We start from the raw sequence: 16,146 nt of genomic DNA, 5'->3' as shown, positions 1-16,146 counted from the left end.
TGGGACAAGTCTGTGGCAAAACTTTTCCACACACCATTCAGATCAGAAAGAAGATCGAAAGCACTTGTTAGAGGCACGAAACATCTTTTAGCGTTAGGTAAGTGCCTATTACCAACACAATCCAATCTGAAGTTAATTAATACATCATTCGACCAGACATAATAGGTTATATGTGTTTGCGCATGTGATATCAAGAAGCAACGTAATACGCACATGACGACAGAAGGGTGACAGCGATGCGCAAATCGAGTTACCACTCCCACTTCTGCTAGTTTTACTGAGATATCTTATCCCGTGCGAATTTGCCATTAATATTACAGACGTCCTGTGGTAAAATTACATTACTCCATCTACCCTTGTAAAGTTAATCCCGTCCGAATAGGGCTTAACTTGTGCTTGGCCTTATTAAAAAGTAACATAGTTCTTGTAATTGTTTATCTATAGCATGTGTTACAATAACGATATAATTACAGGTACGACCATTGATGGCCCCTAATTACCATGCTTAGGTCAATGTTAATTTTTTTTTTTCTTTATTTTTTAATCAATAGCATTTGTTATGAAAAATAGCAACCTACACAGTTATAAACAATAGCTACAACATGCCACAGTTGTGGCCAAATATAAATCTTTGGTGAAAATGATCTCTTACTACAACAAGTTAGTCAAAATTTCACAATAAATACAACAGAATGTGATAAATTCTAGTAAAGGTGGTCATGAGTAGTTTAAAAAGCTTTCTAATTTATGTTGGTGCAGGATGTTTTCCCCTCTTTTCATCAGTCTTTTTAGTTGCTGTTTTTAGATCATGTTTGACTTTCTCCGTAGCGTTTTACTGTTCTCAATAGAATTTAAATGGGATGCACATTTTCTAATCAGTGACATGATAGGAACAGCTTGCGCAATTCTTGTGCACTTTTGGAGCACGCTGGTGAACGCACCTACAATGGATTAGTTTCACACATGCCTCAGACTCCAGGTTCCGCGTCATTCGACGCAGCGTGGAGTTCCCTCAAAAGAGAACTAGTACTATTACTTCCTATAGGTACTAGGTGTAAAACAAGACATAATTTAACTTTTAAGGCAAAATGTGAAAAGTGATTTGAAGAGTGTGAAAACTTGAAATGCAAAAGATTAATAGACTTTTCACAGAAACATCAGTATTCTTCAGAGCTTCTATTTTCTGTTAGACCTGCATTACACTCGTCACTGTTTCTCAGTTCCACTTCATTGACATGCTGAACATACCCCAGTATGGATCAATAATATTGAGCAAATAGCACCCAATAAACTAAGCTGTTGTCTCAATTGAAGTGTCTTTAGCAGCTTTGATGGAATTTAACCCTCCAGATAAGTGCAGTATTGGACGGCCACTCAAAGAAATGTCAACACAAAGTGTCTTCAAGCCTCTTATGTCCAGTTAACAACATCACATGCCACTATGGATCCAGGGTAGTGGACATTTTATATCACAGTATGAGTAGTATTAGATCACAATTATGGTACTCTGCATCACAGTATAGTTATTTGTTTTTGCTTTTATCAAATGGTTTATAATAATTATCATGTGGTGATTTTTGAATAATCCAATGAATTAAAACATTTACAAATTAATGTTAATTAGTTTTTTTCATAACAACTAACAAGTCAAGCATCAGAGCATTTTTTGGTGTTTGTAATTCATTGTGTTTAATGTTGCTCACAATGTTGCTTTAATCAGTTAAATGGATAGTCCACCCAAAAGATGAAATGAAATCATTTACTCACCCTCATGTCATTCCAAACCTATATGACTTTCTTTCTTCTATCATTTTGAAGAATGTTAGTAACTACAGAGATTCAGCATTGGACAAAAATACAATGGTAGTCAACGGGAACCAAAACAGCAGAAGCAAGAAATTAAGCGTAGCGTCAGTTCTGGCAGGTCACGTTAGTCAAGCTCGCATCAGCTGACTCTCAGCTGATACACGTCTACCTATAGGAATACGATGCCTATCACCATAAACACATAAGCTCCTTCAGTATTATCAGCAGCTATCGCGTTTATCAGGAGCTAATTACCCTCTTCCATCCCCAGCTCCTCCTCTCGTGCAGTCAGTATTTGGCATTCTGATTGCCCTGTGAATCAAAATAAATTCTCAAATTATGTTGTACATTAAAATCTTTATTAATTAATGATATCTGCAATACATTCATGTTGGTTCTGTTCTGTTTACCCTAAGGGGGATTATCGCTGCTCTCCCTGCTCTTATCCATGCTAGGCTGCATGGATGCACAGGGAGTTCTTGCCCAGAACAGAACTATACCGCCAATCCTAACTATATGCTATTTGTCAATCGTATTTGACGATAGTGGTCCTGACATAAATGCATTCAGGTTTGGAACAACATGAGGGTGAGTAAATGATGACAGAATTTCATTTTTGGCTGAACTACTTTAATCTCATATCTTGTGGCATGTTGAAGTGTAAGAAAATCACATTATATATAAAAATATTATTGTTAGGGGTAGTAGTAGTAGTAGTAGTAGTAGTATTAGTATTAATTGGTATCAGTGGATGAGTCAGTGAAAGGAAAGTCCACATGGACATATTGCTACCTTGGTACAAACAGTATAGAAAATTTTCTGCTACTGATTCATGGATACTGACCATATTGATGAAAACTCTATTGTATTTATTCCAATAGAGTTTAGAGTTAAAGCCCATGTTGCAGGTTTTTTCTTTTTTCAAAATTAATATAACCTTGTATGAAAATACCATATGAAAAGTAAATGCAGGATTAAAAATTGTTTTGCAAGACATAAGGGCACAAATTTAATAGAAAACGTGACAGTTTCCTTGACCGTGTTGAAAAAACGTTTTTTTTCACCATCGCGTCATATGACGTCACATGAGGGAGTCGTTTGCAGGTCTGCGTTCGCTCAGTGTGGAGTAGGTTGGTATTCAGCTGGAGCGGTCATGATTTAGTGTGTTTTCGGTGCTTATTGTATTTTAACCCATGCGCGTCAGAGATCACTTATTGTACATCTGTTTTACAAAATGTGCCTTGTCTTAATTTAATTCATTAACATATCCTACATAAACTTGTAATGTAATGCATTTATATGTTTGTTATTAGTCTGCAGCCGACACTTATTATTATTATAAATATTATTTAATTATTATAAATATTATGTTCTATAATTCATTTTCAGTCTGTACAAACCGACTTTAATGTTTGTGTTGGCTGTTTCTATATAGGCCTATAAAGTTTTTATACAGTAAGACAGTTGTGATTGTGATCATTTATTTTATTCATCGTCACCAAATGGGTTAATTCAAAGCCTTTATAAAGTCCCTCTTCCTCTGGAAACTGTCTCCTAATGGCTGACACACACAACACATGCAGGTAAGGGTCTAAATACTAGCTTTGCTATTGCCTGATACATGATGATAATAATCTGTACAATTGTGATCTGAGCATAGTGTTATATGCTACATATCTTCGGCTAACGTGAATACATCTATAAGCTAACACTGTTCTGTCTAACCCTGGCCTGTCCTGCTCACTTGGCTTCATATCAGGCTCATAATTATATGATATCATCATATCAATTATATGAATTATATATATCATACGAGTAAACATTTAGGCTACAATTCCCCCAGCTTTCCGAGCTGTCATTGCGATCCATTGCTTTCCTATTGTTGACTTTGACCGCTCTCCCTCATGTTACGTCACTTCCGGTTCGGCGGTTTTCAAATGCGGAAGTAAAATTTTCTCACAAAAACGACTCCAGAAGCCTAAATAGCGTTTTATAAGAATATGTTTATATTTAAATCTAGTTCCTACATTATTTTTCTATACATTGGCTCACTGGGTACTCTAACCTGCAACATGCCCTTTAACATGTTGCTAAGCTAAAAAAAACGTGACACACTAGCACAAAAGTACTTAGCTACGAAACACCTAATGGGACTTTGAATTCACTCACAAAAGATTTGCATTCTCTGGCAAAACTATTGTGTTCCTCCTAGAAACTTTACATTCATACACAAATCCAGTAAACAGGGAACATGCTCAGAACTTTGGCTAACATTCTGGCAAGGGTCATGCACAAATGTTCTTTCAGTAACATTAAGAAAAGTTAGTTCAAAATGATCTGGTCTTAAATAACGTTATGGAACATTTTTCTGAAACATTTTAGTTGGACATTAGTCTAGCTATTTTTGTTGATGTATAAATTATATAAATGAGATTTCTCTTGATTTTTACTGAGCATGTCACAATGCATTCTGGGATTGCTTTATCCGTTAGGGATGCATGCATTGCTTTCTTAGGTTTTACTCAGCCATTTCACATACAAATAAACATGGAAAACTATGAGAGTACATTCAAGCGTTTATTACAACACACATACACACACACACACACACACACACACACAAAAAAACCCGCAACTCACCTCGAATAAGGTCAGAGGTCATGTGCGGCCAGCTATAGGTCCGTATAAGCTGCCAATCAAAATCATCTTCCTGTGCCTGTCTGTATTCACAGAGGCTGGGGTCAGAGTCTTCCTCAAACGTGCAGCCAGCTAGAGAGAGAAATAACACATTTTTAGAAAAAAACATATCTAAATGATCAATTTGCATTGCGTTTTGCATTTGTAAGTCAGTATAACTGATCTTTTGAAACATTCTGAAAAGTCATATACATTTCAACATTATTTACTTGGGAAAGTGCAACAGAAGTCTTCTCTAGTCTCTACTTGAAGTTGAACTTCACATTTTAACAATGGTTTCATGTGTATATGGCGACACCCAGTGTGACAGTTATTAATTTCAAATGCAAAGAGGTCAGTCAATCATAATTGAACTGAATTGAATAAAGAGCTCTTAAAGGTTCAGTAGCAAAAACTTACTGCAATTGCAAGGGCCAGGGAGAGGTTGACAAATTCTCATGTTATACTAAATTGCAGCTGTTTTTAGTGCAGCAAAACCTGACCAACATCATAATAGGTCTTCAGGGAGGAAAGCAAAATGATTTAAAAAGAGTCGATTATGACCTCTTCAAACAACAAATAACCAAAAGCTCTACATTTTTGATCACACTCTGAAAACTTTTTATGAGAACAGTGGGAAGATTATTGCTTTAGGCAGATGATGCATTTCTGTAAATAACTTGTGAGTTTGCTAGCTTTGTAGTGGAACCTCAGGGCTGTTGCATTCGAGTAATTAAATATTCCGCACAAAACTATGGTTCACTTTGTAGCTGTAATCTTTCAGGACTCTTGTTTCTTTCACTGAGAAGAAAGACTTTGTTTAGACAGGCAGAAAACAAATTATATATTTTTTGCCATATCTGACTCAAATCTGAGAGAAAAAAATATATATTGGGGATTTTTTCAACAAAGGGTCATTGAAAAAACATGCATTTACCTCTACATTTTTGCAAAACTCTAATACAAACCTACTTTGAATTCACTGCAGTTTCCTAGCCTAGAAATCTAGACGCACCCTAGTGGCAGCAAATTTTATTTTGGAGCAAGTGTCGTCTAGCAACTCTCCGTTGGCTTGCGAGCTGGAAAAACCAAACTCTAGTCAGGCCAATTACATCGTGCATAGAGTCGGTGGGCGGGCTTAATGACTGCAGAGTTGTGACGGTTCTGTGTGAATTCCCTGCTACTTGAAAACAAAGAAGATGGCTGCTGCTGCTGCTGCTGCTGGCGAAAAGCAGTCTTTCGAATCGGCTTCGGCCGCGACTCTGGAAGACTTGGAGTTAAGCTTTTCTTTGAGAAAAGAACAAAGAACGGCACTGAAGTCATTCTTAAAAAAGGAAGATGTGTTCGGAGTTTTGCCAACCGGATACGGCAAAATTTTAATCTATCAACTACCTCCGCTGGTGGGAAAACGCTCTGGTTGGTTGTAGCACTATCCTATTGCATGCAGAGGGAATTTGAAAGACAACCATTTATCCCACACCTCGGATTGAGCCCTGCCAATGGTGTGTTCCCAGACCCAACATCTTGGACATTTCATTTGAAAATTGCCATGATATGTACAAAAACAAACGTAATAAAACATTGCCAAATTCACGTTCATCTGTTACAGATAATACTGACTGCGCTTTTAGAACGTTTTTCTAATTGGTCTGGGTTGGGATGTAGGGTGACCACCTGTCCCGCATTTTGCGTAAGTATTAATATATCAATATAGTATCAATATTAATAAGAAAACACTGAACATGCGCAGCGCAGCCGTTATTATTGGTTCTAGCCAGAGCGGGAAAACAAACACTGAGAAAAAGAGGGTGTTTTCTCTGATGACTGCTGCGTGGACAGAGACGCGCAACTGTGGACCTCATAAAAAGTGAACTGAACTCCTGGTGAAAGTGAACTACAGCTACACCTGCCAGGAGTTCTAAAGACACATAACAAATGAGAAGGCCCTACTCGAAGCTGCCAGATCAGACAAAAAATATATATTTTTTAAAAAATTCAAGATGCACTGAATCCGGTAAGAACGCATTTAATATTTCTAGTCTTTCCTAATGGAATTTATGTGCTTATTTGGAAATGTGCTTTTTAGGGATTGGATTTGGATTATTATTTTTACTTAATTATTTAGATTGAATAGACACGTGCTGTTGAATTGAGTTTTATATTAGTGACGTTCACACAGCGCCGGTCAGCACCGTCATTTTTATAAAGCCCATTAGCAATTTAAAACATGTTAACATCACTGCAAAAAGACATCTAATATAAAATCTATATTTATTCACCTAGTATAATACTAGTAAGATATCTCCCACGTGTCCCGCATTGTCCCGCAAAATCAGGTCTGCTGACCTGCAACAGAGCAATAGCCAGGTGGTCACCCTATTGGGATGTGACTGTAATATCATATAAAAGTATATAAATATGCTCAAATTCACTCATTAATGTTCTCATGTGGCATTTAAAGTCCTCCAGTGGTGAAAATCAAGCTTTTAATGTTGTCTATATGTCTATGTGGTGTTTTTTAATATGGTTTAAGACCATGTGCAAATTCATAAGTCAACACCATTGCTGAGTATTTTCTCCTGAAAACTGCAGTGAACCAAAGACAGTCTCAAAAACGCGGTTTGAAATCGCTGGTGTTTCTGACGTCACAAACTACCTTGTAACCAATCACGTCAACGTGTGAACGTCAACAAGTGCGAATCTCTGAGCTGGTGAGAGTAAGAGTGGAGGCGGGGCTAATTTGCATATTCATAGAACCGTATATACTAAATGAGGCAAGGGTGTAGAGTTACATTCAAGCTATTTTAAGGCATGAATAAAAAAAATCAAGGAAAAAAATGCTTAAATATGTCATTTTGGATCAAAGATGAGTTTTAAGGGATAAAATGATTGACTAATGGGGAACTTTAACAGTGAATGAGTTACTGTAGCGGTTTTGAGGAAAGGATATGCAATAGCCATTTTCGTATATTATTGGACATTGACTACACTGTCTAAGCAAATGGATCTGTTTGGGTTTTATTACTTGTAAAATAACAGTGCGGACAGTCAGCCCTGAAAATTGGATTTGGAAAACCAATTGGAATCGTATGTAGTGTGAAGAAAGGCTAATCACTCGCACTAAAACGAATGGTGCAAACGAAAAGACGCTCTCGCCTGTGAATGTAGTGATGTGGAATTATCTCAGGCAAAAATGTTTGAGTACCACACCTGAACTCAGACTCCAGCTAAAAGCTTTTCTGTGCTTTTTGTTTCCCTTAATTGCATCTAATAACTCTGGTTTCCTCGGCTCTGTGTGTAAGTGGAGGTGTGTGTTTCGACTCAATTAGCTCCAAGCTTGGAGGACGCTGAGGTAAAGACGGGTCAGGTAGATTGCCGTCACCAGCCAAACATCAACATCACTAGAGACACTGAGACGAAACACGAAACTCACGTAATAGACTCATCACCAGTGAGAGGTGACCCACTCCTATGTTTGTCTGTTGGAAAACATGCTCTCAACAGAAGCTAATAATACTCCATCTAGAGTAGCATCTAAAAACAGAAGCACTCTCACAATAACATGCTCTCACGCTACATTACAGGAGGGGAAATATAGCCTGGCACATGAAATTGGAACGAACTACTCACATAAACAGAAGAACATCTCAATAGATTCAAGCATTCAACAGCCCCGTAGTATAAAGAACCATGTGGGTTCTTGAATATTTAAATAAATCATTTTTGAAGAATCATTTATGCCAGAAAGGTTCTAAGGAAAAATGTTGACACAATGTTGAAAAATTATATTATGCCGCTTTTCACAATATGTAATATAAATCTATGGTGTCCCCAGAATGTGTCTGTGAAATTTCAGCTCAAAATACCCCCCTGATCATTTATTATAGATTGTCAAAGTTGCCCCTTTTTGGGTGTGAGCAAAAACACGCTGTTTGTGTGTGTCCCTTTAAATGCAAATGAGCTGCTGCTCCCTGCACCTGTTCAGAAGAGGATCGATTCTTTACATGAGCTTCTACCATTTCTGAATGGTTAGTGGATAAATTTATGTAGTTGTTGTGGAGTTACATTGATTCAGCTCATCGATTTGCATGCACCGCATGTTTAACTTTTACACAAGTTTACACAGTTCCCTGAGGTCTTTATAAGACAGCTGAGGCATTTTTTTGGTCAAATAGTGTTCTATGCTCATCTGTGCAGCAACGACAGAACAGTTTGCATGCTTTGATCGAACTTTTGCCATTGCGTTAGAACTGGTTACACCGTTGTTGCTTCCGAAAACCAAATGGCGGCGCCATGGGTGGAAACGTGCAAATTAAGGGGTGGTAATATTATAATAAGATCCCCTTCCTACGTCAGAAGGGGAGCGAAATCTGATCGGCTTATTTTTTGACATGCTTGCAGAGAAAGGCTTACCAAAACAAAGTTACTGGCTTGTCACTTTGCAACGTGATCTCATGAGAATACGTGTGTATTTTTACGTAAAGTGTAATTCTACCATACGTATATTTACTTACGTTTTATACACACAGAAACGTATAATACTGACGTATTTACAGCTCTAAAACGTAAAATATTTACGTATTAACAGCACAAAAACGTAAATTATTTACGTATGAACAACTCTACCGACGTACATATTTGTACGTATTCTTATTTATGCATATTAAAATCGTGGCATTAATGTTTTGACTCTATTGCATTCAAATGTCTTATCAATTACGTTTTCAGTCGCATTTATTATTATTAAATGCAGTTTACTCAAGAAATAGGCTAATAACCATTCGCTCTGTTCGTGCCTTCTGCTGCAAACTCGTTTCGGAGGATTAGCCTACATGCAGTTACACAAGAATACACTTTAAAACCTTAAAAATACCTTATTTAATCGTTTAACCATTTTGTAATATTTAGTTTATTTACAGTGAGACACAAAATGCGTTTTCTCCAATAGAACAATAATACACCAAAACCCAACATAAATTCACAAAAGATATCAATTTTATTAGCTTGATCCAAATCTTTAGAATCCATACGTTTGCAAGAAAGAGATCCAAATTCAGCCCTTTATCCAGTGAGTGATCTTCATCTCCATTTCACAGGCTACCACAGCAGCGCAGTCCGTAACCGTCAAATTCCGCGCTCGTGATGAATTCAAATTAAAAAATTGCGCCCTCAAGAAGCGTTACGACATGTTTTACGGCAGTGATATCAAACGCTCATTGGCTCTCGCCACAGATTGCGACATGCCGTATTTCAGTCGGTAAACTACATTTGAAATGGAGAAGCACGCGCGCCTTCACACAGAGGGAAGCCGGATTAACATTTTCTTGGATTAATAACTTAAATTCTGCTCGTACCTCATTCAAAACTATTATACTGAAAGAGAGGACTGTGACTGCAACACGTCGTCATGTGAACGACTTTTGGTACCGGTTTTGACATGTTCGCAATAAATAAATTATTGTGATTACACGTATGTTGTAATTTTTCTTCATAATTGTAGCCTATGTAGTTTTAAGAAATTTTTATGGGTAGGTTTAGGGGTAGGAGTAGGATTAGCTGCTAAAATAATCTTTTAATGCTATATTGTTAATAAAATTGCGATTTCCCACACATCTCTGTACGTTTTGTCCTTTTTATATTCTGTATAAAATGGGTAACGTTATGTTTAGGTTTGGGAGTGGGGTTAAGGGATCTTCCATTTATCTATAAAACGTACGTTTTCTATCTTTGAAAATTACGTATTAATACTACGTATTAACAATGAGACCAGGGCATGCCAACCCTCCCGATTTGTCCGGGAGACTCCCGAATTTCAAAGCCCCTCCCGAAAATCTCCCGGACCGACCTTTCTCCCGAATTTCTCCCGATTTCCAGCCGGACAACAATATTGCTACACCATCCGTCACTGGGCGCCGTTTCAGACCAAACGCTTGCGCTCCCATGGCGTCTGTCGTTGCTATGCAACCAAACTGCGCTCTCCATGATGACGACGAAGAAGTATCAGCAAAGGATTAATTGATTTCTAGCCCTCGCATTAGCTTTACTACTAGATATATTTCTGGAGATGAGAAGGAAAAACCCGCCTGGAAAAACTAGCGCACCACGTTGCTTCCATTATGAGCGTGCTCATCGCGGCCGCGCGCCTACAGTTGAAATAACGACCTTGAGCGCGAAAAAGACGCGATATGTGAACGGCCCCTAGAAGCAGATGTCTGAAATGAAAGGCAAGAACAGCTATTTATTTAGCTTTAGACTGTTACATGAAAATTTAAAAATGAAATGTCATAATTATAATGTTTTGAGAGTTTACTTATGTAGGCTAATTGTTGCATTAGGCTATGAAGTAATAAATGTTTATTGATAAGATCTAGCCTAGCTATTTCATGTCTTTTCATTTAACGTTACAGTAGCATGAACCACGAGTAGTCGAGTAACTCGAGTAACTTATTGTTTTGATAAGAAATCGACTAGTAGTAGTCGTGCAACCCCTAGTAGAGGAGTGTTGTTGTTATTGTACAAATTAGGGTCTAACCTCCTGAGGAGAGGCCTTAAGGAATTGAATTTGTCAAATAAATGAATTACATTTTTCTTTGCGTTTGTGTGTGTGATATATATGAGTTCGTTGTGATATGAGTTGTGTGTGTGATATATATGAGAACCGGAGAACCGATTATAGCACTTAAACACGGAAAAAGTCAGATTTTCATGATATGTCCCCTTTAAATGATTGTATAATATTTTTCATTTTCAATGGGTTATTTAAATTTGTCAAGAGATAAAGTATGTTTACGAGCTGTTTAATTCATAAAAAAGAAAACAAATGAATGAATTAAAACTTAATCCATAAAATGAACCCATGATAGGAACTCCTAAAGGTTATATATATATGAAGCACCAGAAAGAACCCTCTAAGTTTTATAATCTTTCCTTCTAAGAGTCTACACTACTGTTCAAAAGTTTGAGATTAGTAAAATCAGTCTGGCAAGAAAAAAAAGAAAAAAGACTTTTAATTAAAAAATAATTAATCTATATATAAAATACCTATTAATTGTCATTAAAGTGAAATTACTGAACCTAAATATACGAGCTTGATAAAAATGCTCATTTTAGAAGAAAATTTCAGATGGCACTTTTTTTTATTTTATTTATACCTTTATTTAACCAGGGAAGAAAATCACATTGAGATAGATATCTCATTTACAAGTGAGCCCTGGCCAAGGTAGCAGCACACAGTAAACATAATAAATACAAAGTAAAATTAAGTACATAAAACAATAGTCACAACACACACATACACTAACACACTCACACGCACACACTCACAACCAAACACATACACACTCACACACACAACAATAAAACAAAATTAAAAGTTAAGAACAGGTGCAGACAGTTTGGAATGTTTGGTTGAGATATAACTTAAACTCATTGATTGAAATAAATACAGTAAGTTTCAATGATCTTTGAATCTCGTTCCAAGCAGTTGGTGCACTATAAATGAAAGCAGTTTTTCGAAACTCTGTCTTCATTAAGGGAACATTTAAAAGAATATATCTACTTGAACGCAGATTATACCCTTGACTATTGACAGTTAATAGACTAATCATATACAGAGGAAGCTGGCCAACTATGGCCTTGTACACAAGTATAAGCCAATGCTTGTACCTTCTTAAGTGAAGTGAAGGTAGTCACTTAGAGGCTTTTGCATATATATAGCAAGTGAACACGATAAAATTACCTACTGCATCTGTTGTATTTAGACGAACATGACTTTGGGATGAACAGGACCAACAGAAACCTTTTTTTTTTTTTTTAGTTTGTGAAAGTTTTCAGTTTTCAGTCAACATTTTGTGTTTTAGAAAAACAGTTTAGCTCTCTGACATCTTAAATCATAATTATATCCAAGTCACGACAGGATTAAACGCTGTTTCTCTGCAAAGCTACAAGACCAGCTCTCGAGAAAGTCTTTCAGTTTCTTTAGTTGTCAAAATTAAATAGCAAAGACAGGCTTATATTACATCGGTTTATAATCCTCAGCTGCCATCTCCAGTCATTTAAGAGCAGGATTTTCAGTTATCGGGGAAGGAATTTCATGTCATTGTAAACACAGCTTTAAAGTCAGTACTGCTTTCATCAGAGTCTTCGGTCTGTGAAAAGCAAAGATAATGATTATTACAGAAGAGCTGTAAAGCTTTTATCACCACTACTGTGAAGAGTGAGAAATGATGATGTCAAAGATTATTATTGCTCGTTTTGTCTATCTCTGTTCTTCTGGTGTGAAAGTATCACAGTGGTTTCACTCCTCCTAGATTAGAAACATTATAACGGTTCAACAACAGAACACTCTGATGAATTTAGCGAGAAATGATTTACCAGACTGATTCAAACCAGTCACTCCTAAGTTTGTGTGCCTTTTTAGATGATTCATTGGTTGTTACTATGTGCCGCATCTGAAATTACAGTATATTATTATTTATTATCTAATCATTCAATTCAGATTGCAAAATCACATTAACAACTTATGATTCAAAATGATTCAAGGCACAGATTTCGATTTGGAACAGGAAATGCTGGTTGGTCAGTTCTCAGTTACATTCCAGTTACAAAATTTGTTTCAGAAAGCAGCGATGTGTGAAATCGCTTTGCATTTGTATCTTTACATACTTCACATAGAGTATGTTTTGGACCTTAGTAAACGCATTGCCTCATAGCAGGCTGATTTCTGAAGGTGCTAAAGAGGCTGTCTGACTCCATGCCAGACCCCATTCATGGGCTATGGTGAGGGTGGCTCCGGGGCCCATGCTCCCTTTGTTTGTTTACCTTTCCATCTGTTACTTTAATAATGCAGAGGCCTTACTCCACTCTCAGGCATTATGAGCACACAGCTCATCTCAAGCTGCCTGTGGTGTGTCTGCCTTCATTTTCAGTCAAGTTGTTGACTCATTTTGAACTACACTGTCCAGACCAATAACATACACCTGACAAAGGTGTTATTCATGTTATTTGCTGCACTTTTTAGTGGTGAGCCTTGACATATCCCATTCAAACAGCAATTTACAGTAGTGTCTTGATTACTGTCTGTATGAACGTGCAACAGGAGTCAAATCAGTATTCTCTTACAAGTACCACAGCGACAGTGACCAAAGTACGTCAATAAAACTGAAAAGTCAAGACAAGAGTCCAATCGAGCCACGAGTTCATCCGTCAAATCTTCATTAACCGACAGCTGCTTTTATATCAGGGTGGAGAGCGGAGCATTTAAGTCATGCGTAGAACACAAAAATGATGGGAGCAGCTCTGTTGGAGAACAGTGACTAGATCTAAAACCTTCAGGTGGCCCACAGATCATATATGCATTGCTGTAAGTTACAGAAAGAAAGAAAGAAAGAAAGAAACTACTTTTAATCATCAATGACACATTAAATTGATCAAAAATTGCAGTAAAGACATCCATAATGCAATTACAATTCAATTGTAATAATTATTCACAAGATTGCAGTTTGGTGAGCAGCCTTGGTAAGCATAACAGGCTTGTTTGAAGACACAACACACAAACATTTATAAATATTTATTTAACCACAATTCATTTTGTTCCACAAGTTCCAAGAACAGTATGTTCTTCAATGAAACAATATTATATAATGATTATTATTACTACATTACATTCATTATATTAATTATGTTAATAATAATAAATATAAGTTTTATTCATCCTCTGGCCCCACTGGAAGTTTGCTGAGGCCCCCTAGTGGGCCCCAGCCCCCTGTTTGAGAATCACTGTGAGACCACTAAAGAGTCTTTGATGACTGTGATGGACAATTTTCTTTAAGGTGACGTGAAGTTAAAATATGTTAATTGTCTCGAGACCCCTGCATTCTGTAGGATCAGGTGTTTCTGAACCAAGCGTCAACCTCCCCGTCTCTCTCTTGAAACCAACACGGAAGTGAGCTAAACTGCAATTCGTTGACTGGCCGCTTGAGGCTGATGTCAGAAGTGAGTCAAATCTGTATCTCCCCCATGTTAAAATACCAAATTTTACAGCAGAAAAAAACGTGTTTACAGCCTGGTGTCTGTATGTGGTTTTGGTCTATACAGCTAATTTTGCCCTTCATGACAAATGTGAGGGGGGTGAATTTTTTTATAACTCATCCGTTTAGTTGATTAATATTTAAAGTTATGCATAATTAAGGGTGTGGCCACTTGAGTGACAGTGCCGGGTTGTGCTGATGTCAATGCTAGCCGTTTCGTCTGTTTTTACTAGCCGTCTCTTCACCTCAGCAAGTGTTGCTGCTGAACTTGCCTTCTCTGCAGTGTTTTGTGCTTTTTTCGGGATTATTTCATACAATTTAATACACCCATTACTTCGCCCATGGCTTAGGATTCCGTCGTTGTCGTCAAGTATCGTTCGAGAGAACAACCAGCGCTGTATTTCAGTTGTTTTCCTCTGTGAACATGCACTAATGGATGTCTGGCAATTTCGTTGCTTTTTGGAGTTTTCAGATTTAAAAACGTCAATAAAGGCTCGTTCGTTCTGCTCTCACGGAACAGATTGATTATAATATGCTTATGTACCGTCAGATGAAATCATGCAGGCGTCGGCGCTTTCTCCGTCCATGCAATAAATGCACATCCTTGAATGAGCGCGGATTTTCTAGCGCATTTACTTGAACTTCATAGGCAATAACGTTATATCTATGGTTTAACCCATTTGAGAGGCGGCCAAAATTAGAATTTAAAATGGACTTAATAAGCTCTCTATGAACTTGACGAGCGATGCCGCTGACGGACCATAGACTATAAAAAAGGAGTGACTGACATGTAACGTTATGCACATAAATCACTGTCACACACTCTCTCTCAGAGTAATATTAAGAGTTCCTGCATTATACATTTTCAACTAGCAGAATAGTACAGAATCACGATACACAGTCTCATTTGTAGCCGTGTATTTTAACTATTATAATATTTTGAAGGGCAAAAATAGGAATTTTAATTGGCTTTACTGTCATCAACTGTCACTTTAGCGCGAGGCCCTGTGCAGTCGCAGACTTGGTACTGTCAGTTGCATAACGTTGGAATTACTTCCCCAGCCTGCATAGAAATAAACATATATCTATGCCCAGCCTGAACTAAAAACTCGATCACGTCGAGCTAGGTGATTTCAGATACAGCCAGTAGACGGGCTCTGATACAGCCAGGCTCCAGCTCACGCCCCGCCTCTGCCCATCGGGAGTGACGCAAGGCCAAGATGGCGACGGCCGGCTCCGCCCACTTTAGGCTTCAAAAATGCTCTTCAGAAACCTACGGGTGACGTCACGGACACTACGTCCATATTTTTTTACAGTCTATGTTCTGAACGCATGATTGATCAAACACATGCACACACCACCACAGTCACTGTGGCACTGTCTGAGAGAAGTGTGTTTGTGGGAGTAGAATTTGCTCAACTCTTTTAACTGCATTGTGTTGACATTCCACTGATGTTCCTCATTAGAGCCGGCTTTACCCATGATCCTTTGGTTCTTTGGTTATTTAATTCTGTGTTTTCATGTGTGTGTGTCTTCCTAGAGGAAATGTTATTACTCAGAAGTAGCACTTTAATAGCTCAGGAAAGTTAATAAAGTATTTTATATTTCTTTGAAATATCAACTAAAATTAATTTGT

The 16,146-nt window shown here is 37.5% G+C and overlaps 1 protein-coding gene across 4 annotated transcripts in view; it reads right to left on the bottom strand.

Moving 5' to 3' along the window:
- The window catches only part of ptprua (protein tyrosine phosphatase receptor type Ua), a 582,203-nt gene that overhangs the window by 475,860 nt on the left and 90,197 nt on the right, over positions 1-16,146 (bottom strand). For all 4 annotated transcript variants that reach the window (XM_079878073.1, XM_079878074.1, XM_079878075.1 and 1 more), the window contains exon 2: positions 4,447-4,575. In XM_079878073.1, the coding sequence (XP_079734199.1) occupies positions 4,447-4,575 (129 nt within the window). The remainder of the gene's footprint in view (positions 1-4,446; positions 4,576-16,146) is intronic.

The sequence above is a fragment of the Squalius cephalus genome, assembly GCF_949319135.1.
Source record: "Squalius cephalus genome assembly, chromosome: 8".
In the NCBI taxonomy this organism is placed as follows: Eukaryota; Metazoa; Chordata; class Actinopteri; order Cypriniformes; family Leuciscidae; genus Squalius; species Squalius cephalus.
The sequence above is the reverse complement of the archived record's forward strand: the minus strand, read 5'-3'. Positions and strand labels throughout refer to the sequence as shown.